The sequence below is a fragment of the Tursiops truncatus genome, chromosome 10 (assembly GCF_011762595.2).
Source record: "Tursiops truncatus isolate mTurTru1 chromosome 10, mTurTru1.mat.Y, whole genome shotgun sequence".
NCBI lineage: Eukaryota > Metazoa > Chordata > Mammalia > Artiodactyla > Delphinidae > Tursiops > Tursiops truncatus.
This window is the reverse complement of record NC_047043.1, coordinates 4217036-4241696: the sequence shown is the minus strand read 5'-3', so window position 1 is coordinate 4241696 and position 24661 is coordinate 4217036. Positions and strand designations below refer to the sequence as shown.

The 24661-nt window shown below is 42.7% G+C and overlaps 1 protein-coding gene across 2 annotated transcripts in view; it reads left to right on the top strand.

Annotated features, from left to right (window-relative positions):
• Positions 1 to 24661, top strand: part of F13A1 (coagulation factor XIII A chain) — a 136644-nt gene that overhangs the window by 66309 nt on the left and 45674 nt on the right. For both annotated transcript variants that reach the window (XM_033863792.2, XM_033863794.2), the window contains 2 exons: positions 8083 to 8257; positions 11027 to 11165. In XM_033863792.2, coding sequence (XP_033719683.1) covers positions 8083 to 8257; positions 11027 to 11165 — 314 coding nt within the window. The remainder of the gene's footprint in view (positions 1 to 8082; positions 8258 to 11026; positions 11166 to 24661) is intronic.

The window sequence follows — 24661 nt, the reverse complement described above, 5'->3', positions numbered from 1 at the left end:
GAGCTTCTGATCCCCGAGCATACATGATCTCACAGATACACTGAAAATAAAGCTACTTTTCGCTTTGTCCATCTTTCTTCCCCTTCTTCTTGTCCCAGTATTTAGACTGTTTTTTTTTTCTTCCATGCATGAAATCATGCATGACATCACTCCTTTGATATTTTGCTAAACAGCTTCACAGGAAGCTACTACAGAACGGCGTTTTTATTTTTCCCCAGTTGTTTACTTGGTCATCTCGTAGAAAGCTTCACGTTCAGCAACGAACTATTTCAACCATTCAGACTACACTTACACATTCACTTGGGTTAGAAATTCCACCCAGCTACCCCAAATGAACTTTAGAATCAGAAATAAATACATGAAGTCTAGTCCCTGATCTTACAGACCAGCCAAAGCATAGCTCCCTAAAACTTTTATTTAAAAAAAATAAATACAAATGTTAAAGCACTATATAACTGCTCCTTTGTTTTATAAGCAGCTAAAAACCCCCTTTCTTGGAGTGAATTGTCCTGGAGAAACCTGAGGACTCAGGTGCTTGAGAGCCATCGTCCCCAACCATTTCCCCACCGAGGAGCTTCTTCGCGTTTCCCCTTATGGATCTTGTTTTTGGAAAAATTTCCTCTATCGAAAAAGCATATTTATGTAATAATACTTTTGTTTCCCCATTCTTGCGTCAGAGATTTATCTAACGGCCAAACAGAACTTCTAATGGGAGTGGTACAAGCACTCAGTGTGACTCCATGCCCCCTCTGAAGGTAAAGATATGACTTCCATTGGTGTTTTGGAAAAGGGGCAAAATGACTCACACGCCTGCATAATTTTGCAGATGCCTAAGAGTTAAAATTTCCAGGCTGGTGACCATTTGCCAGATGTACGTTCCTTCGTGGATTTCAGCCCCCATCCAGAGATCCTGGAGCTCTGACCCTATCTGCTTTCTTATCTTAAATTGTTATTTTCTCTCTCCATGATTCATGCCCAGGAATGTCAAGAATGACATTCCTCACTCTGGTAGAGGAGAAAAAGCTAGAGGTCTCTGTTGCTCTTGATAACCTTTCCAGTCTCAATCAAGAGCTCCCACGGGTGGCAACTTTGGAGAATCTACCGGTTAGGATTAACGAAAAACGTTGATTGTAGTTCAACAGGGTAAAATACTAATTCTAATAAGTTTTTTTTAATCTTAAAGTTGGAGTCAAGGTACCCACAAGCACGGGAGACCTTCCTAAGGTTTAGGAATGGCTAAGGGAATCCAGTGATGAATGGGAGGTACAGAGTCAGGACGATCTCTAGTACCTTTCAAACTAAACATAATGCCATAAGGTCACCTCATTCACCAGGGATTTTCATTTCTGTTTATCGAAGAATTTTTAACAATCGACAAATATATTGGAAGCCAGTAGGAAAATAGAATTTACCTAACGGAAATTGTTTTCATAGCCAATTTTGAGAAACCGTATCCGTTTCATAAATAACCAATGTGCAGGTGAAGAGACGGAAGTATCAGGAAGTTAAATGACTTATTCAAGGTCACCGGTCAAACTGGAAATGGATCTCAGGTTGCCTGACCCCACTGTTCCACACACGATGTTACATGTCCCCTGTATTTGTCCTCTGCCTGTCCTCTCTCCATATCACATGACCTCCTAGGGTACAAAAGTAATGCCTTTTACAAGCCCTGTCTCATTCAATCCTTCTCTTTTAAGTTGGGGTGGAGGGGTTCAGGAGACAAATGAACTGTTCAGACATCATTTTCTTCTCTTGTGGTTAAAAACTAGCAATGTAATGAAGTTTCCATTTGTGGGCAAACAGCTTGGCTTCTCAATTATTAAGGTTACATTTCTTATGCCTGTGCTCCCCATATATTGGGAGAAAAACAGACATTTTTTACAAGGCATCTCTTGAATGTGATAATCACAGCCAATCTAAATGTCTGCTTTCCCTGAATTGCTTCCCGGAATGAGGTTTCAGGGCTACATCTGTTTTGTAATCACATTGGCTATTTCTGAAACACGGGGCTGCTTCTCAGCACTCCTTCCAAGCTGTGCAGTCAGGGCTGCTCTGGTCTCCTGGGTCAGACATCCCCAGGATGAATAAATAGAAGTGCAGCAAAGCCAGCACCGCCCTTTAGGATATGCCATCTCAGGGCACTTTGCCTCCCTTCTTGCCCTCTCTCCTTCCCCTCTCCTCTCCCTTGGCACCCTTTTCCTTTCCTCTCCTTGTTCTGCTCTTTCCCTTTTCCATTCATCTATTCATCCATCCAGTCGTTCATTCAGATATTTTTGGAGGTCCATTCTATACACCAGCCCTGCCCCACACAGCAGTGGAATAGCAATGAAAAACAGCAGACAGCGCTTGGAAAGCTTAAGATCTCAGTATCTCTCTCTCTCTCTCTCTCTCTCTCTCTCTCTCTCTCTCTCTCTCGGTCCACCTTTTGTTATTTCTTTCACAACTGTCAATTAGTAAAATATGTTTGGGCCAAATAAGAATCCTCAGTTACCAAGGGAGACAAGGTTAATAATCTCTAGTTGTAAAGATTTTCATAAGAAATGAAGCTAATTACCAACTCCTGTCAGAGCCTGTGTCAAGTCTGTACAGCAGAGCACGTTTGCAGACAGTGGTTATACGCTTTCCAGTATAGGTTAGGGTTAGTTCCTGTGGTTTTTATGTGTTTTTTGTGAAGTAAAATTTACGTACAGTGAAATGTATGGGTATTAAATGTAACATTCAATGAGTTTTGATTGGGGTAATCACTACCCCAATGTAACCAAAATATAAACATTACCATCAGCCCAGAAATTTCCCTCGTGCTCTCTTGTAATCATTCCACATCCCCAGAAGCAAGCAACCACTATTCTGATTGCTTACAATAAATGTGACTTTTGTTTTTTTGGCTGCGTTGGGTCTTCGTTGCTGCGCGTGGGCTTTCTCTAGTTGCAGCGAGCGGGGACTACTCTTCATTGCGGTGCGCGGCCGTCTCATTGCAGTGGCTTCTCTTGTTGTGGAGCGTGGGCTCTAGGCACGCGGGCTTCAGTAGTTGTGGCACACGGGCTCAGTAGTTGTGGCGCACGGGCTTAGTTGCTCCGTGACATGTGGGATCTTCCCGGACCGGGGCATGAACCCGCGTCCCCTGCATTGGCAGGCAGATTCTTAACCACTGTGCCACCAGGGAAGCCTGATTTGCCTTTTCTTAAATCTCACATAACTGGATTCATACGGTATGTACTATTTGGGGCTGACTTCTTCTACTCAATCAATTCTTGCACGTGTCTTCAATGTGTTCCTTTGCACTGGCAAAAGCAGTATTTTATCGTATTCTATATCCCAGTTTGTCTACCTGTTCACCTGCTGATGGACATCTGAGATGTTTCCAGTTTGGGCCTCTTATGAATAAAGCTGTTAGGAACATTCTTGTACAAAGTAAAGTAATTATATGTTTTAAATTATGTTTTAGGTAGTGTTGGTTAACTAAGAGAGATGAACACATTAAAACAGCACTTCCATTCTTCCTTTCCTCTTTCCTCCCTCAGGTCTAATTTTTTCTTAGGATTATCATTGTTTTTACATTATCAAGTTTTAAAATTCATATTCATTCTGTTACTATGATTCCCAAAGATTTTTGCACGTATGTGGGTTTTTCTCACCCCTGGACCTTTACCACAGAGTCTCTGTTACGGGGATCTGTGCTAGGTTCATCCCTTAATTATCTTGATATCACTTTTCAAGTGGTTGGGTTGTGATGGGTCCTGTGTTCTCTGAGATCCTTCATGTTTGAAAATGTGTGCTGGTTGTCCTTATGCTCACAGAACAGCTTAGCTATGCATAATATTCTTGGGTCCACCCTCCTCTCAGGACGATGCAAATGTGGATGATTTCAACTGGTTGTTCTGGAGAAGTCTAAAGACAGCCCCATTTCCCCCTTATTGTTAATTTGCATTTTCTGTCTGTAGGACTGAACAATGATTTCTTTAAGCTTAAGTTCAACTAGATTAATTAATGAAAGTTCCCAGGTAACGAGCGTTCTGCATTACCCTGGAGCTCAGATTGCTCTTCCAATGTATAGATTAAATTTTTCCTCAATTAGGTAAAATTTTCTTATGTTATGTCATGAATATATCTTCTGTTTTATTTGTTGGGTTCTCTATTTCAAGGATACTAATTATCCTTATGTTGTATCATCCTTGTCTTCCATAACTATTAGCTTCTCTCTAATAACTTCATCTCTTTATCTTTTTCATTAGCATTTTCTTCACCTCAAGCTTCTCCTCTATGTCATTAATTTTATTTTGAACATTATCTATTCTGTTTCTTAGAGTTTATAATTTATCTTTAGTTGCATGATGATGTGAGTTGGTGCCCAGTGTGTTCCTTTAGGTCTGTGATCTCCTAGGAGGTTGTGAGAAACTCCTTTATGTTCCTTAATTTTGTTTTCTTCTATGTATAGTTTTTCCATTCTCTCTCTTTCCTCTTTGCTTTTCTTTTTTATTCATGCTCATACCTGCATAACTCTTCTCCAAGTGTCCTATTTGCTGTAATATACTGTAGATAAAATCTTGACTCTCCAATCCAAGATGAGTTTGATTTAACCTCTGAACTACAGTTTGAGGCCAATGTATTTCATTCTACTCTTTTGTACCCTGAGACAGACTGAAGCAGAGGAGGGAGTTTAGCTGACGAGATGGCGAACTCTGTTAAAATCCTTGGGCTCTGCTCTTTCTTTTAGGATTCTGTTAAATTTCTCATTCTAGAATCTACTCTACCTAATTGGAGGTAGATCTCCTTCCCACATGGAGATAACTCAACAGGCTTTGTATCATTTCTCCACTGTAGTCCCAGAATCTCTACCTTTTAAGGGATGCAGACCCTTTTTCACCCACTTCTCCACAGCAGTCATTTCCAAGATTCTGGTCAGAACAAGGAAAAGATCAGCATTTTAATCCAGTTTGTTTCTTTCCAGATTTGGAAATACAAATGAGCAACCTCAGGATTTTGGTGACTTGACAGTAGGGCTTCTGAAGCCCTGGCGGTCAGGGTTAGAGCTGAGCCACGCTGCCCCTCTGCCGCACTCCAAAATCCTCCCCTTTTCTTGGACCAGGTTTTGAAGTTTATTGAATTACGTTATGCCACTGTGGTGGCTGACAGTGACTTTCAAAGGGGCTGGTTTTAAATTTTGTCCAATATTGTAGGTATTATGAGAGGACAGTTTAGTGAAACCTTAATGAAGTTGGATAATGCTCCCTGTCCAAAGTCCTGGGTTCATATTTTCTTGTTGACCACCAGTGATGCAAGACGGAGACATTTCATTCTCTCACTGGTTCAACTCAGAGTTCATGATAGGGTGCTCACAGTCAGCTGTGGACTGACAAGGGACCAGCATGCCCTTGAAGTGTCCCCCAAACATATCTTGTTGTCTAGGGAGGGGGCTATTACTTTAACCGTTTACATCTGTCACTAAAGACTTATCTCTTTCCGAATCTGGGCTCCCCAGAAATCAATATTCTAATTAGAAAACAGTAGCTAATCTGGCTAAATGCTAATAAATGAGAGTTGTGATTTATCTAGCAACAGGGGAACAGCTCAGCATTAAGAATTAAAAGGTCTGGAGAGGAGAGAGCTCTTTTTTTCCTTACTCTTCCCTTAGGCTGATTGGGTTCAGCTGTATGCTATAAATAACACTTTTAATTAATGGCTGTCTGTTTGAAAATCAGTCATCAGAACCATAACTTAGGAACGTTTACCTCTGAGATTCATTGCTCTACCCTATTTCTCAATGATAAGGATAAGAATCTGGTAATGTGAGTTAAAGCTGAACCTACCTACTCACAAATACCAAACCACATCATAGCCTACCAAGGCACTCTTCAGGCTTCACTATAATAGATGTAGATGTAAATAATCATTTCAACTGCAAGGAGAATTATTGATCATGAATAGAACCAAAATTGTTGTCTAAACCCTGCTGCACTCCAGTCATTTCATGGAGTTCCAGGAGAAAGTCAAAGTTAACCTCAAAGGAAGGAGTTTGCAATTAGTTGAATGGGGTCCTTCAGTAATCTCTAACGGATTCATTTTTTTCTACATTAAACAAATTAACTGGGTAGTTACCTCCCCTTTAACCTAACTGGACAGAGTCAAAGGGGAAAAAATAGAAGTTGCTTGCACATCTTCAGTGTTTTCTTCTAGTAGTTTCTACTTCATCCAGTATTGCCTACTTACATGATACTTGCAGTAGGTCCCTGAAGTTGCCATATTTCTTCATGACACAAAGCAATTATTCAAATTCTCTCTACCATGTAGATAACCTTTTCTGGACCTCAGCCCCTCCAGACCTAGCTTTCATGTCATTTTCCCTATCCAGCCCACAACCGTCACCACACCCTCCACTCTAATAAAACTAATTACTCCTTCTGTTGGGACCCAACTCTCCCTGTACATCTTTCTGTATTAATATTGGTAACATTTACTTCTGCTTGATGAGTTTTAGACCATCTGTTTTCACAGAGAAGATCTTACTCTTACTCAGATGTGCAATGCCTGTATGCTTGTTGAATACACAACGGATTATTCAACAGCTATTGAGCACCTGCTCTTTGCCAATACTTGTTAGAAGTCAGAAAGGCATCGATTTTCATCTCTGTTCTCAATGTACTCACGACCCACTGGGGAGGATAGACTTTTTTAAAAACTAAACTCAGCAAGCCCAAGACAGGGGTCTGGGCAAGTGCTGGGGGTGGGCTGTTAATTAGCAAGGCCATGAACACATAGAAAAATCACCATATTTTAATATCTCTTCTATGGTTGTCATAATCCAAACACACCTGCTTCAATCATATGTTCTACCTTGCTTACTAATGTCTTTTCAGTGTAGTCTGAACCTATGCTTCTCAAACTAATGTGCACAAAAATCACCTGGGGATTTTGTTCAAAGGCAGGCTCTGATTTAGTGGGTCTGGGGAGGCGCCTGAGATTCTGCATTTCCAGCCAGTTCCCGGGCATTCCACTGCCGCTGGTCCACAGACCACATGTTGAAGAGCAAGTCTATAAACCATTGTCATGTCAACGTATAAACATTGTTAAAGTACCATCAGTTTTTGGAAGAACTCCCAATGCTCCCCACCTAGAAATTCTGACTGTAATTAAACATAATGAAAGCTACAGCAAGAGAAGTAAGACTCAGCAGTGACCCCCAGGAAACTGACAGGATGCCTTGAAACTGTTTATTCCTGCCCCGTTTTACTGTCTAAACACGAAAGATTCCTGCACTTCAGGTCTGCTGCTACCAAATGACTGTGGTCTGAACGTGTAGCCAGGTTTTCCCAAATATTTGATTGCCATTCTTTGCTTAAGTCTCCCTTATATTTAAACTATAATACCCCAGGCCCTTTATGTATTATAATACCCCAGGCCCTTTATGTATTATAACAAAATTATGCAACTTTAATCACCTTAAGCAGTCATAAAGAAAATACTTCTGTAATGCAACTTCTTAAAAAACAGACTCTGCAAGGCACCCATGGGAATCTAATTTCTTATTAATTCTTAATGGTTCCTATGACAGCATCTGCTTACTTTTTCAATTTATTAGAGTCTGCCACTCATCCTCAAAGTCAAAACTCGTTAGACCATGAGACTCTGGGCCCCCACTCTAACATCTTCTGTCATTTGTCAGCTTTTAACTCTCCTTCTTTCGAGACAAGATCCCTACTTGAGCTGTCTTCTTTTGCAGGTCTTCTTCCTCTCTTCCTCACACATTCTCCAGCTCTATTCCAACCAGACCAAGGGTCCTGTGTGTATCTTCTCCCAAGCACGTGAGAAAACATGACAACTCTTCCTGCCTGCTTTTCAACACCACCTTACGACAATCATACGCTATATAACAGGGAGTCTCTGTTATTTGGTTTCCCCTCACACTCTCATCATCACATCACTTTCCCTGACAAATAACAGTGAACTGAACAGAAGTGGAACTGTTTTCATCATGCAGGAATACAGAAGGCACTGGAAACCTTAACTTGCCCAGTGTCAGAGTCTGGAGAGGACTCTTCTAAATGACCTTGACCCCTTCTCACCTCTCATGGTCTCATTTAGATTAACGCCAAGGATGATGAAGGCGTCATCGCTGGATGCTGGGACAACGTCTATGCTTATGGCATCCCCCCATCAGCCTGGACTGGAAGTGTTGACATCCTGTTGGAATACAGGAGTTCTGAGAATCCAGTCCGCTATGGTCAGTGCTGGGTTTTTGCTGGTGTCTTTAACACATGTAAGTATCCAGTTGAGTAATATATTTTTAATGCAAAGGAAATTTCACCTTAAGACATCTTATCTATAACCTGGCAAAGCAACCTAGCAAGCTCTGTTGCACCTATAGAATTTGTGGGTGGCTATTCTGGGACGCAGCCAATACATAATTAAATTGTACTTGGCCAAATATGGTCCTAGTTTCTCTTTGACTGCCGAAGCTTTATAGAAAGAATGATGGACTATTTCCTACATAATCCATCGTTCGGTACCCAGAGAAATGGAGCGTCTCCGGGGCCACGTAAGGATGTGAGGGAAAGGCTATGCCGTTTTATTTCTTAGTAATCCCCACATTTTAAAAGGCTCAATTAGCAAAATTTAAAATAATAAATAATAAGCTATGTACCGCTTGTTATTGAGCAGTTTTGTAAATATGCTTATTTGCTTACTGTTTATCACTGAGAATTTTCTAAACATACCCACTTAGTTTTTACTCCAGCTATGGAAGGGACTGTGGCAGGTGGGTTCATCTTCATTCTTGTATGTGAGTCTCAATGCCCCTGAGCAATTAGATACCAGAACTTAATGAACAATCTGCACTCCCCAGCTTCCCCTTTTGCTTTTAATCCACCCAATATCCAATCCATAGAGGAAAACATATGGGAACGGAATTGTTCTCTTCAGCCTCATGCATCATTTTTCAATATGGCATTTGTCTGTCCCGGCCCAGACAATGTTATTGTTAATTCAGTGGGTATTTTTAAAAAACATTTATTTCAGTATGTCTTCATCATTGGTAATGATTTTCATTAACACGCCATTTCTACAGCCCTGTAAAAAAAAAAACAAAACATTAAGCGCAAGTCAAAGTGTCCTTCCTGCTGGCTCATTAATAAAGACTGTTTTACCCAGTTAGCATGTTTTTTAATCAGAAAAATCAAGGAGGATCTGGAGGCTGGAAGCCAGGATGAGACCATTTTTTAATAAATGATTATGAAGCCTGTCAGTTTCAGCTCAAAGTTCTGACCGTCTAAGAATTAGTCAGAGATCCAAGTGGAAAGAAATCATGAGTTTGGGTTGTGTGTTTTGTTTCTCCATGGCGTCAAACTGGATAAGATTATTTTCTTAGCCATTTGCGTATACCCAAGGGCTAAAGGAATATATATTTCCTGGGAGCAATGAACGGCGTTGTAGCCAATGTGTCAGTGTCCTAGAAGGGCTGGTCTTTCAAGCTCCACATGGAAGCCTGAACTTCACGAAGGCCTACCAGTTGGAGGTAGACCCCCCTCCCTCATGGTTCCCAAGTCAAGTCTAAGTACAGGTGCTCAGTAGAGGCAGCCTCTCTTATGAAATGATCCCAGGAAAAGAGAAAGGACTCCCCACGTCCTCCTGATGTCTGCAGTTTCACTCTCCCGGTGTAATTCCTTTAGGTTTAGAACCAGATAAAATAGTAAACACCTTCCATTCATGTATGCCTTTTGTATAAAAGCGTCCTCGAATCTCTTCCTGAACACCGGCTTTGGTGATAAGAAAAGGCAGAGGCCCAACGTGTGATGTCACCGTGAGGATAAACCTGAAAAGGAAATTTGGAGGGAAGGAGGCACTGGTGTCCCCATGTCAGACTTCACCAATCTTAAAATTATGAGTTCGGCAGATTCTGTAATCACGTGAATTAGTGTTAAGCTAGAAATAGAACTAGAGCGCCAATCATTTCTTTGGTAAAACTGTAGCAAGTGTAGGGGCTGTAAATCATAGAGGAAGATGGAAGTGAGAGGCGGGTAGTGGCTGCCATCGGTGACGTTTGGGGTGTTAAGACTAAGTCATTGACATATACGCGCCACTATATATACAATAGATATCTAATACGGACCTGCTGTAGAGCACAGGGAACTCTGCTCAGTACTCTGTAATGACCTGTGTGGGAAAAGAATCTAGAAAAGAGTGGATACATGTATCTGTATAACTGATTCGCTTTGCTACACAGCAGAAACTAACACCTCATTGTAAACCAACTACACTCCAATAAAAATTAATTTAAAACAAGATTCAGTCATTTAATGAGGACCCTTGAGTCTCTACCAGATTCAAGTTTGGACTTCCAAGGGTGTTCTGTTGAAGGAGGTGGATGGTCTTTGGTTAAAAATGCTAAACAATTCTGAGAGGAAAAAAAAAAGGGAAGGCAACTCATTAATCTTAAAAGTGTCAGCTGAATTATTTTCAATGAGCCCTGAGGTCTGGCGTCCTGGCAGCCAGGGAGGGCATTTGGATTAAGTTTAATTGATAGGTGCATATACGGCAAGAGATGCAACCAGGTAATTTATTATCTAATGATTAAAATTAATCTGTGCTGTCACCCTCCACCAAGTGTCACAAGAGCACGTTCCAGCCGGGAAAGCAAACCGCACTGAGGGTCTGCTTGGTAAATTCCTAACTTCCTATTAGCTGAGGTTTTTAAATTTTATTTTCAGAAATTTTAGTCCATGAGCTGGACTAAAATAGTCCTACTTTGATGATCGTATGATTAGCAGCTAAACAACGGGAAGCCTGTTCCTGGGATCCCGTTCCCACTGGCTTCGGTTGGTGCCAACTGCAGTTTGTACGATCAGGCAGTGAGGCTTCTCTCTGCAGCCCTGATCCTTGACAACAGGCCCCCTTCCTCAGTGTGGGACGTTTGAGAACAACATGTCCATGTTGGTAAAGAGGAAGGTCCCTTCTGAGAGGGGATTGTTCACTCTGTATGTATCACATCTCGGTGATGTGCTTAGTTGTGGTCCATCTTTCTCTCCTGCAGTTTTGCGATGCCTCGGGATACCGGCGAGAGTCGTTACCAACTATTTCTCAGCCCATGATAACAATGCCAATTTGCAGTTGGACATCTTCCTGGAAGAAGATGGGAATGTGAACTCCAAACTCACCAAGGATTCAGTGTGGTGAGTTTGATTTACAAGGGCATTTGCTGATATCAAGTCGAAGTGACATACATTTACCAGGAGACAGAGTCGGTCTAATGTTTCTTTCTGTTCTATTTTAAGGAGTATTCGATACCATAGGCAGAAAAGTCTGATTGTCAGAGATTGTTTTTAGCTAATGAATGAGAAATGTTACTGAACAGGCAGTTTGGGCTTCGTATAATGGCGATCGATCATCCCATTACGACAGCAGCCACTGGAAAAGGCCATGGTTTTAGTGGCCAGAGCCTACACTAGTTCCTCTCTACCTTAGTGTATGACTATTATGGTGAATGGCAGAGACACCGGAGCCAAGCATTCTCTACTCTAAGAGTAAGATAGCCAACGTTTACTGAGCACTTACTGTGTACCAGTCTCTGCGTGAGCATGATCTTACCTAAGCTTTTTAAGTTTTATCAGGTGGGTGCTTATTAATATTCCATTTACAGATGAGGAAACTGAGGCACAGAGAGGTTAAAATAATTTTCTCAAGGTCATACATCTGGTAAGCTAAGAATAAAACCCAAGAGCATCTGACCCTAAACCACAACCCTTTTTTTTTTTTTTTGGCCTTTGCAATATAGGATTGCTCTTTGAAGGTAAAGATGTGGTTCCCCCGATCTGTGACCTCATCTTTCGTTCAGAGATAGAAGTGGAAATAAAACTGAAATTATTACCAAATACCAACCACACAGTTTTTTCACTGCCCTGAACAGCTATACCACAAGCTGGCTGCAGGGAGTTTAGGATTCCAAAGAAATTTCTTTTTTCCATTGGGACCCACTCAGTCCAAAACAATATTCTTGTTTTATTCTTGTCCAAAAGAGGGGGGAAAAAACTCCCGAGAATCCAAACGTAAAGGATATTTACAAAGGTCTCTATGGGAGGGAAATTGCCAGGCGTTGAGCTCAGTGGAATTTGGCTCAGTGGAACTAAAAGTGTGTCTCCTAGAGTGGTTCTTCAGAAGCAGTAAAGCTAAAACACTGGCGGTGGTAAAAGCATCCAGATGGGGAGGGTAGGAAGGTATAAGCTCATTTAAAGAGAAATTAAAAGTTAGAAGGGTCTTAACTGCCCCATGTTGCAGGAATGGCTCACACTTGTAGGGGCAGAGTAGTAACTCAGCGGTGCCGGTGAACGCTCATTCGAGAATGGGGAGAGAAGGAAAGCACTGAACTAGTAGCAAAGCGCTACTGTGAATAAAACACACTGCAGTCCATCTGAAGGGAAAGAGCTGAGCAATGACTAGCTAGCGGCTATAGCCAAGACAACGCCTCACCCCGGTAAACTGAAAGGCACATTGAAGCACCATTTAAGTTAAGCCCTTGGAATTACAGCACCGCAGCCCTGCATGTATGTGGAACGACAAAAACAGACGCAAATAGCCACCCCCTAAGCCTGCTGTGACAGCCCAAAAGGGCAAAATAAGGATTATTTGGCATCCTGCACTGCTCACCTCTTCTTTACACACCCCGCCGCCGCGCACACACACACACTCACACACTCACTCACTCAGTGCCCTTGAAGCCAGCTGCCGCTCAGAATTATTCCTCCCGATTCCTTGATCTGAAGGCCTCCCACCGTAAATCCCCACGGGCACCCCAGCAAATAACCTCGTGAGGATGCCCCTCACCAAACTGCTACGGAAGTGTGAAGCTGACAAGACCTTGTTCTTGGTAACCCTTTCCTCCGTCAGCTCTCTGCTCCGAATTCCTTGCCCTGTTTCTATCACCCTTGTCCATTCGTTGTCTTCCCCACATATCCCATCACCCTGGGACCATGTTCCCTGGTCCGGGGCCCTGCTCCTCACAGCCAGACCACTGCCCCAGGCTTCTCGTCTTCCCTTTGCTTGGCTCACAGAGGGTGGCTGACGGTCTGACTAACTGAATGGGACACGCCAGACCGTGGAGCACAGGGATTAAAGGGCTCCGTCGGGTCTGGGGCATGCACCAAGCAGCTGTGTGACCTTGGGCAAGGCACAACCTCTCTGTGCCTCTCTTTCGTCCTCTAAAGTGGAGATGACAAAATTTCCGAGCATAACAGGTGCCTAATGACTGTTAGCTGCCCTTATTGTGTTCATTACTAGTCACACAGCTGGAATTTCTTGGAGGCAATATGTTGCCATCAACCTAAGCACCTTGAAGCAGTCGGAAGAAGAGGGGTGCCCAGTGTCCTAAGATGACTCTGCTATTTCTGTCACTTTGGGGCATTTTAAAAACAAAAGCAGAAACCTTGCCTCCTCAGTGCAAACACCAGTGAACCCTAGAAGTTACAGAGGTTCCAGAAAACCAAAAGTATTTCTAAGCCCCTCCCTGATTGAGGGGGCTGGTGGAGGCTGTCCCTGGACACGTCCACCAGTTTATGGTCACCACAGCCGCCCCTCACGTCAAGCTCTGGCTTGGGCAGTCGCTGGCTGTGTGACCTTGAGAAAACGGCTTTACCTCTCTGAGCTTCCTCATTAGTAGAATGAGGGTAAACTTAGTAGTTACCAATTAAATGGTAATGTAACGAGGCAATTTAAGGTGCTTCCCACAGTGCCAGGCCCAGAGGGAGTGCCCAGTTGGCCCCTGCTGATGAGATTAGTAATGACCACTGGTAAGAAATGGGGGCTACCTGAGCTGCAGGGTTGGCGAGCAGGGGTGGGGCTGGGGGCAGCAGAGGCTGAGGCGGGGCAGGGAGGGTTTGGTCGGCATCAGCTGACCACCCAGAGGCCAGTGCAGCATGGCTGGCAACACGTGGCCCGACAAATTTCCCAGCGGGGGTCTCAGGAGCCTCACCCAAGCCCCCCAGCCTCACTTCCCTCCGCAGGCTCCACTCAGACAAACTCTTGGTTGTACGTGGCCCCTGCCCCCCTCTTTCTAAAGGAAGCCACGAGAATGATTTCCTGGTTCTCTCTCCTGGGTCTCCACCATCTCTTTGACACTGAGGTCCTGATGGTACAGGATGTGGTAAATTAATTTGTCCAGTTGGGTCTTGGTGACCCACGGCATCCTCTTTTCCACGGCTCAGCTGGGTCCCGCGTCCCCAAAGCAGAAATAAGGCAGCACGAGGGTTCAGAGGGAGAGCTCAAGGATGCAGGCGAAGGTGTGCTGCGCTCAGTGTGACCCAGAGCCGAGGGGGGTGAAGTCTGGATTTCACCCGGCGCTCTCACCCTTTCCCTTTACCACCGCAGACCATCCAGCGCCGACTGCTTACAGGCCTGCTTCCTGGTCTGCCACCTTAGGTCCCCACATGTGTATTTCCTCTCCCAGAGAGCCTCACCTTGCCAGGGGCAGCAATTTTGCCCAGAGTGGACATGCTATTGACCCCGACAGAGGGAAGAGTGGGCTTCTTAGCGATTCAGGAGAGGGAGGGCCCGAGGAACCTTAGAAGGGCACAGCTGGGCAGCAGAATTGCACCTCGGGTTCCCACCTGAAATTCCAGGAGGGCCAACACTAGGTAACATACCCTGGAAGGAGCAATGTAAGCCTCCTGTCCCCAGCGTGCCGATGGGTTTAGAATTATGTGTAACCTCTGGGGGGTGGCATCCGTGAATCACGGTGGACAGTTTAATGAAGATGCCTGTGCAGTGTCCGGCTGCAGCCTAAACCGTGAACAGGGATATGGGGCTCACGATGGGCAGGAGTAAAGTGACCCTTCATCCACCTCCTGATAGAACTCAGCTTGGTCACCTCATCATACGACGGTCACACTGGAAATGGGAACAATTTTAAAAGAAAGGGATGGTGGTGCTTATTAGGGTCATGAAAGGTATTTCAGGAAAAGGCTCCTCTCCTTCTAAATGAAAGTGTTATCCTGTGTCCTACTGCTGGAGAGCATGTAGCCAGATCTGATGATTCTGGGTGGAAGATCTGTGTCCACCTCTTGACCTCCCTCCACCAGTATGCAACCCCCATGGGAGAAGCCTTGTCTGATGTATTTTACTTTTGTTTTGCCAACAGGGTGCAAGGCAAAGAGCAAGGACTTGATAAATGGAATTGGTTGGAAAAAATGTTAAACGCTTATTTAACAGATAATTATCATTTAATTCATTCAACAAACACTATTATACACTAATACTTCCAAATACCAGACACTAAGGATTCAGAAGGAAATTAAGTAGGTCTCTGCCCTTGAGGAGCTCCATCCAGTGTTCATGAGTGAAACAACCACACACGGTACACGCTATAAAAATATAAGGTGGGCTACAAGGTGAGCCAGGAGTCACGGAGACGAGGGGAAGGGGCTTCCGTCCTAAACCCAGGGGAGCAGGGGGAAGGCTGTTCACATGGTCAGCGGCCGTAGACTCAAAGCCGTTAACCCCCTGCAATCTTCTGGCTGTGCTGTTCAAAGATGGAATGCCCAGGAAACGACCTTGGACCACAGATAAAACTCAGGGGTATAAGTCTAAGGGGCTGAGATGAGGCAACCAGAGGTCAGTCTGTTTCAAGGACCAGGCAGGAAGGAATGGAATTTCATGCAGAGTTATCCCATATTATTATGACTACAGTTGTTGAATATTGAAACTCACTCTCTCAAGATCCAGCCCCTAGTACTCCTTCTTGTACGACCTCAAGAACATCTAGCACTTTGTCCTCTTCCTGGAAGGGCTAATGCCCCCCAAGGCTGTACATTCACAAGAGGCAGATGGAGTCAATACTCTTTGGGGATGGGGATGGGGGTGGGTCACTATTACCATCTATCACCACCTCTCCTGCTTCCCTACCCTCTGTCCAATCCCAGGTTCTGCCTCCTTTAAGACAAACCCACCCCTCACTCTTAGTTTTAGAGGGTCTGACAGTCAACAATGTTTCAAAGTCCTTCTTGGCGCCAACAGCTTCCTAGACCCTGCCCCCTTCTGGTCCATCTTCTAGGCCTCTCCTTCGTGCGCCCCTTTCCATCCCGCTCACGTTCCCAGAGGAAGGTCTTCACCCCTGGACGATGGAGTTCCAAGTGGGGTGGGTGGGTAGAAACATGTGCTACTCGTGCCCTCAGGATGTGAAGAGAAGGGGCTGTGCACCTGTGTGCGCACCAAGGCCCATAAGCTGACCCTTCTGCTTCTCAGAGGCCAGCTGATTGGCCAGTCGGCAGATGTAGAAAATTGCCGAACTCAGAGTTTTAAGCATCTCATATGATATTAAAGATAATTGGAAAGATGATGAATGCTAAAACAATTAACAAGAGTCTTTCTTTCCTTTATTGCCTTTTCATTTCAAATGAAGTAAGTTTGATTAAACTGGCTTTCTCAATTTAATGTTTTAAAATAATTGTGAACTAGCAAATTTGTATTTATCAGTTTCAGCTCAAAGTTGGGACAATCTAAGAAATAGTCAGTGATCCAAGTGGAAAGAAATTACAGTTTTATTTTGTTTTTCCTTAGGATCTCACGGAAAAACACCAAATCAAGTCAAACTATTCTTACAATTTCTTTCCCTCCCTCTCTCTCCATGGCTCACGGCAATATGATCAGCTCTTCCACTGACGAGCTGAGTGACTTTGGGCAAGTTGCTTGATTTCTCTGAGCCTTAATTTTCTCATATGGCTTTGGATTTCATGAGGTATAGGGTCACCTTCAGCTCCAAAATTATTATTTTTTAAATAAATGTCACTGTTCTTCCAGCCAGGCCTTTCCTCCCACAGTTAGCGGGTTCTGTCATGTGCTCTGAGTGAAGATCTGCCTGCCTTCACAGGACCAGGCTGTGATCCACTCACCCACATGTAGGTGCTGCTTTGCAAACCGTCTTCATGTCAGCTCTCCAGGAAGAAAAGACAGAGATCAAACAAGCCACAGAAAGTTGCTGTAGCTCTTTGGCTGGCCTCAATGCACCTGATTCTTAAAAAAAAAATAAATAAATCCCAACTTCCTTCAGTACTTTTCAGAAAGAGTACAGTTGTTATTGTTTTGTTGTGTTTTTCACTCCAAATGCAGAAAACTCTGCTGCAATGGGTAGCGTTGAATCTATAAACAAAGCTCTTTCAAGGCAACTTTTATAGCAGAAGTTAAGCAGCTTTCACACCTGGGAGCCAGCCCTGGGTTTAAGCCAGTCCCACCAATCCTCATTCTAATTGCAGTCTGCACACTTGGCATGCTGGTTTGCACATCATAGGTGCATTTTTGAAATTCAGACTGATCCACTTTGTACATTGTACAAAGTACGTTCCAACTAGTTGAACTTTCATATTGTTATATTACCCTAACTTTTAATCATGGTGTATGAAAAGAAGAATTATCCAAAAATGAATTCCAAGTAAAAAAAAAAGAAGAAATATTCTGAATATAGGCCAAACTGTTTAAGATGCTTACGAGTTTGTAAACTTATCCTGTGATGTATCCAAATTACCAATTCTGAACAGCTACCATAGATATTTCTTTTCAAATAAATTATCTAGTTAACTACATTACTGTCAGCCAAATAGTTTTTGAGAAAATCACCTGGAGATAGACCACGAGAGCTGTCATTAGAGAACTAAGAATATATGCTGTGAATCCGCACCAGAGTCTTGAAGGAAGGATTGAATCACCTCTAAGAATCAAAATAGCTCATGTTTATGGAATACTTTCTTTGTGCCAGGCCCTAAGCTAAGTGGGTGACATGTATTAATTCATTTAATCATTTTAACAGCCTGTTAAGGTACTACTATTATTGACCTCACTTATAAGTGAAGAAACTGAGGCACAGTAACTTAACCATGGTCACCAGCCTTCTAGCTTCCATGGCTTCTGATAGGAAGTCATTTTTAATTCTATTGATAATCCCTTGTACATAACAAATCACTTTTTTTGTGTGCTGTCTTCAAGATTGTCCCTTTATCTTCAGCTTTGGCAGTTTGACTATGAGGATTTTAGGTGTATATCCCTTTGAGTTTATCCTCTTTGGGTCTTTTAACTTCTAGGATGTGTATATTAATATCTGTCATCAAATTTGGAAAGTTTTCAGCTATTATTTTTTCAAATATTCTTTCTGATTCTTTCTCTTTCCCTTCCTTCAGGGAGTTTCATTATGAGTATGGTCCACATGCCTTGGGGCTCTGTTCATTTTTCTTCATATTTTTCTTCTGTTATTCAGATTAGATCATTTCAGTTGACTTATTTCAAGTTCACTGATTCTTTATTCTTTCTACCTGATCAAATCTGCTTTTGAGACCCTCTAGTGATTTTTTTGAAATTTTTATTCCAGTTATTATACTTTTCAGCTCCAGAATTTCTGTTTGATTCCTTTCCATAATTTCTATCTCTTCATTGATATTCTCCATTTAGTTAGACGTTGCTGCCATGGTTCCCTTTAGTTCTTTGAATATGCTTATAATGGCTGAATTAAAATCTTTTTCTAGTAAGCCCAGTGTCTTGGCTTCCTTAGTGACAGTTTCCCTTGACTGGTTCTTTTTTTCACTGTGTATGGGCCATACTTCTCTATTTCTTTGTGTCTTGTAATTTTTGTTAAAACCTGGACATTTTAAATAATATAATGTGTTAACTCTGCAAACAGGATATCCTGATCTCCAGAATTTGTTGTTGATGTTTTGTTGTTGTTGTTGCTCTTGTTTGTGTGTTTAGTGACTTTCCTGGACTAATTCTTTAAGGTCTGTATTCATCATGCATGGCCACTGAAGTCTCTGCTGGGTAAACTCAGTGGACAGCTAATTGTCTTCAGTGTTCCAGCAGGAAGTACACAATTCTGCTGTAGCCTTCACTTCCTGCTTGCTCAGAATCTGAAGTTCAGCCAGAGGTGAGAGTTTAGGACCTTGTTGGGGCTTTCCTGGGCATGCTTACAGACCTGCACATCTGTGTGGCTGTCTAGACTCTCAGGAGTGTGTCAGAAGTCCCCTAAGGAAATTTCAGTCCCTCCTGTTAAATTTTTTGGGACAGCCTTTTATTATCCCCAGTTGGTATCACCTCTTCAGGTACCTATAATGTTAAACAGTTGCTTCTAATTGGTTTTGGAAACATCCTATAGGTAGGGCTATTTGCACATAGTAAGCTCTGAATCAGATCAAATAAAAATAAGCCCTGGGAACGGAACTTTTCAGAGGGCTGCCAGACAGGTTAATAGTGACAATTCTTTTATTGAATTTTAGGGAGTTCCAAGCCCATTTTCTCCTCTTTGTTGTTTGCTAGGCTGCAAGTTTTTATGGCTACCATAGTTGTAAGGCTGTTCATTTTCAAGACTACCATGGAGCTAGGGAGAGAGGGGTGGAAATAAGGCAAATTAAAATGTCACAAAGCTCACAGTTCTGAGATTCTTTTGTTCTTGTTGAATAAATCCTCCTTATATTTTTGCAAATCTTTGGTTCATTTCCAGAGTTCTGGAAAAGTCGGTTTTGATCATGTTTGTTAGTATCCTCATTATTTTTATGAAGGAGCAGATTTTTGGAGGCCCTTACTCTGTCATTCTGGGAGTGTTTCTCCAGAACACACTTTTAACCACCCTACAAGTGGTTCCAAATTGGGGGCCTACCACACCCCTTGAAGGGTTTACATTTTGTAGGAATAGTTTGGTATCTAATACCATCTTCCTAACATATATCTGAAATACATATTATTTTATGTATTTTTATTTCTTCATTTCTTCTATACATTATAGGGCATTATATTATCTTTTAGAAATTGTGTATAGAAATCTGTGGATTTCATTTCAGTATAATATAGAGGTGTTACAAAATATTTGTTTTAAAACTAGGAAGGGACATTAATTTTTGAAGGTTGAAAATCACTGCACTAGACTCTCTTCCCATTCCTTTCATATATCTACCCTAGTCCTGCGGCTACAATATCTCCAAAGAGTGCCTGCAGTTCCTATTCTACGCGAGTTCCACTTAAGGGTGAACGAAGAAGGAGTTTGGGAGGTAAATAAAATCAGAGGTCATTACAAATACCTCTCAGGAAATTAGAATGAAAAAGAAAGTGGGAGCCATCTAATAAACCACATAGAAAGTACTAAGGCATTTTTCATAACAAGAAAAATGTCATGTTTTGGTTAATCATAAATTCTGCTTGAGAGTCATCATATATACTGATCAAAAGTTACCAGTTTTCAAATAATTAAAAGCTAATAAAATATGTACCACCTAAGCTATACTGAATGCAATTTAATTTCTTTTGATGATTAATAAGACCTCTAGAAAAATGTCATATAAATAAGAGTTTTTAGAATAGTATACTCACAAACAGCTTTATAATGCAAAGCAGTAATTTTGGTACCTACTAAGATAGTTGGCTCTATTTTTTAAAACTCCTTTCAATAATTATGGATAAGCTTGGCCAGAATTTATTATAGAAAGCTTTTTATAGCTTAGAGTCATTCTCAAAATCCAATCTTTTCTTAATTTTCAGCAGGAATATCAATTGATAATTTGCTATGCAAGAGGGAGAGGTAAAGGGGTTCAGGGTGCTATTTTCAAAGTAAATCCAGCAAGGGAAACTCAGCAGAATTACAGAAGGCCTTCCGCTAAGTAGTGGTGTCAAACGTGGCTCATGTGGATGGGTGTCATCTACTCCTGAACATTTTGAAGGTTCCATTTTGGTCTCTCACACGTGCTATCTTCAGCCCCTTAACTGGGTCTTTCGTGCTACATCAGACTGTGCTTAAACTGTGACTTCTTTTTTTTTTTAATAAATTTATTTATTTTATTTATTTATTTTTGGCTGCGTTGGCTCTTGGTTGCTGTGCGCGGGGTTTCTCTAGTTGCGGCGAGCGGGGGCTGCTCTTCGTTGCGGCGCGCGGGCTTCTCATTGCGGTGGCTTCTCTTGTTGCGGAGCACGGGCTGTAGGCACACGGGCTTCAGTAGTTGTGGCACGCAGGGTCAGTAGTTGTGGCTTGCGGGTTCTAGAGCACAGGCTCAGTAGTTGTTGTGCACGGGCTTAGTTGCTCCGCAGCATGTGGGATCTTCCTGGACAAGGGCTCGAACCTGTGTCCCCTGCATTGGCAGGCAGATTCTTAACCACTGCACCACCAGGGAAGCCCTAAACTGTGACTTCTTAATGAACATCATAGGATCCCTTCCCTGCATATTATAAGCAAAAACAAACACCTTCATTACTTTCTCTTTTTTCTTGATGGGTGACTGGTTCCTACAGGGGGCACTGGCTTGGTCTCCGCCTGATTGGACTTTTGCCTTCAGTGGAGAAGACCCCAGAGGAACTCCAAATGCCCCTTCCTGGTTTCAGCACTCCAACAATGAACAGCTGCATTCTGCACTAGCGTGGTTCTCCCAGCCCCCAGCTCCATAAAAGATTCCTCCAGCATACTTCCCTTCCTCTGAATAATTCCTTTCTGTTGTCTTGCTTCATTACCTTTCCCAACTGGCAAGGTTTTTCTTGGTCCAAGCTTTTATTTCCACTTTGGAATGTCCTACTAGGCAAGCGTCAGAGTCCACCAACTTGGCTCTACTTCTTTCCCACCCCACCCCCCTTCGTTACTGGAGTGACCAGAGTTTAACAAGTCCAGGGCGTGCTGTCGTTTTTGTCACCAGTATCATTGCCTGTGTCAGGAGTATAACAACAGGGCCAGAGAGGTAGGGCTGTGCCCATCTGCGACAAACACAAATAATTTGCAAGACAGACCAGGGTCTTTCTTCTACCCCCTGCCATTTGTAAAATAAAAGAATTCAAAGACTTGGTTTACACTTGAAGTTGGTCCAAGACACCTCTGCCCCCGCTTTCTCTCAGGCTTATTTGTGCTCTCCCTTGAGCCCTAATAACGCTGCAGAAACAAAATTACAGTCCCACGTTCCTTTCTTCCCTTTTAGGGAAGAAAACCTTTCTGCACAGATTGCAGATGAGATGACCCTGTGGAATGTTTAAGCAGTTAGCCAAGTTAAAGGCAGTAAAGGACTCCTTGCTTAAATTATCCACTCTATTTTCTTTGAACTTACAGCACACAGAGCCCCGAAGCCCATCCTGGTCTCAGCTGTGTTTTCTGTCCACTCTGCACCCTCCCATGGGCACTTGTCACCCTGGATGTGACCTTAGCCAGTTGTTAGAACTGTGCTCTTCCTTCTTTAATAAAAAAGAGTCCTGCTAATGGTTGTTTTTTTTGGGGGGTGAGGGGGACTAGTATATATTTATTATAAAAAGTTCAAACATTGCAGAAAAAAGTATAAAAATAAGAGTCATCCACTTTCCAGCTACTCAGAACATTTACAACATTTTGCTAAAGATTCTTTAATGGGTCCCTTTGCATATTGTATTCATTTTTTTATTGCTGCATAACAAATTTCCAAAACCTTGACAGCTTAAAACAACACAAAGTTATTATCCAACAGTCTCTGTAGGCGAAGGGTTTGGGCCCAGGTTAACTGGGTCCTCTGCTTAGGGTCTCAAATGATGGCAATCAAAGTGTTAGCCTGGACTGTGGTCCCCTCTGATGCTCAGGGCTCTCTTCCAAGCTCATTCAGGTTCTTGGAAAAGTTCAGTTCCTTGCAGCTGTAGAACTCATGGAAGCTTCCATCTTCTTCGAGGCCAGCAGGAGAATGTCTTTGCTGCTTCAAATCTCTAGCTTGCTATGTCCCAGACCTCCCAGATTTAAAGGCTCACGTGATTAGGTCAGGCCCACATGATAATCTCCTTTATAATTAACTCAAAATCAACAGCTTACTTACCTTAATTACGTCTGCAAAATCCTCTTTGCCATGTAAAAATGTAATCACAGGAGCGACATCCCATCCTATTCATAGACTTCACCCACATTCAAAGGGAGGGATTTATACAAGTGTGAGGATCGTTTCACGTTCTGCCTTCCACACATATATACATACACGATGAACACTGTACCTGGTGTTCTGCAGCGTGATTTTTAAAAATTGATATGCCATGGTTATTTTCCCTACCTAATACATACAGATCTGATTTTTATGGCTGAATAGTATTTTATTTTGTGATTTAAAATAGTTAATCACATACTGGACAGTTTCTGATTTTCCTTCTTAAAAATTATGCAAGGATGAACATTTCACATTCTTATCTCTGCATGTATGTAATTCTAAGGAAAGGAGTTTACCAAATCAAAGGATAAACTAAACCAATGCTGCCACGTCCCTTCCAGGGTCCTCCAGCAGCGCATGGTGCTGCTTTGCTAGTGAGGCTCTGCTTTTGGTGAAGATTCTCTGCGTCTTTTGCTCCGATACTACCAAATTCCTACATCCTTGAAAGGAGTTCTAGAAATCACTAGCTGCCGCTGCAGGAAACATACAGGAAGTAACATAGTAAAGATGTGATGCTCACTTGTTACCTCCATCATCTCCCCAAAGAAGTTATTTTCAATTTGATTAAATAACTTTCGACGAGATGGGGGCTTTATTTTAATTTCTACCCTGCTTCTTTAGAAAGAGGCAACAAGGATACTAGATCACATTGAAGGTTGATAATCTTTTTAACTTTAAAAGGACACTGCGTATTTTGATGGTATGGTGGGAAGTCGGGCTTCAAATGAAGGCTCTGAGAAAATACAAAACCGTGAATCTTAGAAACAAACACACAAAGATTTAATTATGCCTGCCTGCCTTGCTGGGAGATATCCTTAACTTTCAAGCAACCAATACTTTGTGAGCACCTCCTATGGGCCAGTTCTAGTTCTGGGAATGCGATGGTGAACAGGCAGGCGGAGGTCACAAAATGAATCCACACACTTTGCAAGTGCATATGATGAAACAGCAAGATACATTTATCTAGATACAGATCTAGGTTAAAAAGCTTTAAAATTAAAAAAAAAAAAACACTTTCCAGGAAGCATATATATTTTCCCAGCCTGGATAGTAGGTAAACGGAATTCAGCAATGTCTGTAAATGTTAACCCCTTTCATAGGGGAACTTGAGGTGCAAAAGGCAGGCGTGTATACCCAGAAATACGGAACATCCAGCCAAAAGGGGACCCTCGTGTGGAAATGTGGCCCAGGACACATTTCCCCTGGCCATTCCTGAGCAGAGAGAATGGCATGATGGAAAAAGCCCCATTTCTTCAGAAGTTGCAACGTCTTCCTCTGCTCGTGGCAATCTGGGAGCCCAGCTACTGGCCTTCCACCCGTTGACTAAGGCCCAACCCCTCCAGAGCGTAAGTTCTGTTCACTTCACCCACTGCTACAAGTTCCTGACCCTCTTATTAAACTCTTCCACCCCAAACACACAAATAAGGTCTCAGTCTTAGGTGAAAGTGGAAGAGACAGTGAGTACAGAGAGAAGAAACCTTTCCCCATCTCCTGGTCATTTGAAAGGAAATAAAATCCTCAAAGCAATGTCTTTACCTGAGATCTGAAATGCAAAGCTTATTTATCTTGTTCAAGGCTCACCTGGCCCAGGATACTTGAATTTAAATAAGGAGGTTCTGGGGCCTCTTACCCTAGGGCGGTGCTGGTGAAAGCCAGGGTTGCTAAACATCGCAGGCTGTGTAGGAAGCGTGACTGTGGCCATGTGGGATTGCAAGTGTCTCACTGCTGTTCTTTCTGGATCTCTCTGCCTGATGGTGCAACGTTTACCGTTCTTAAGGGGGACTAGCATTGCTTATTACCTG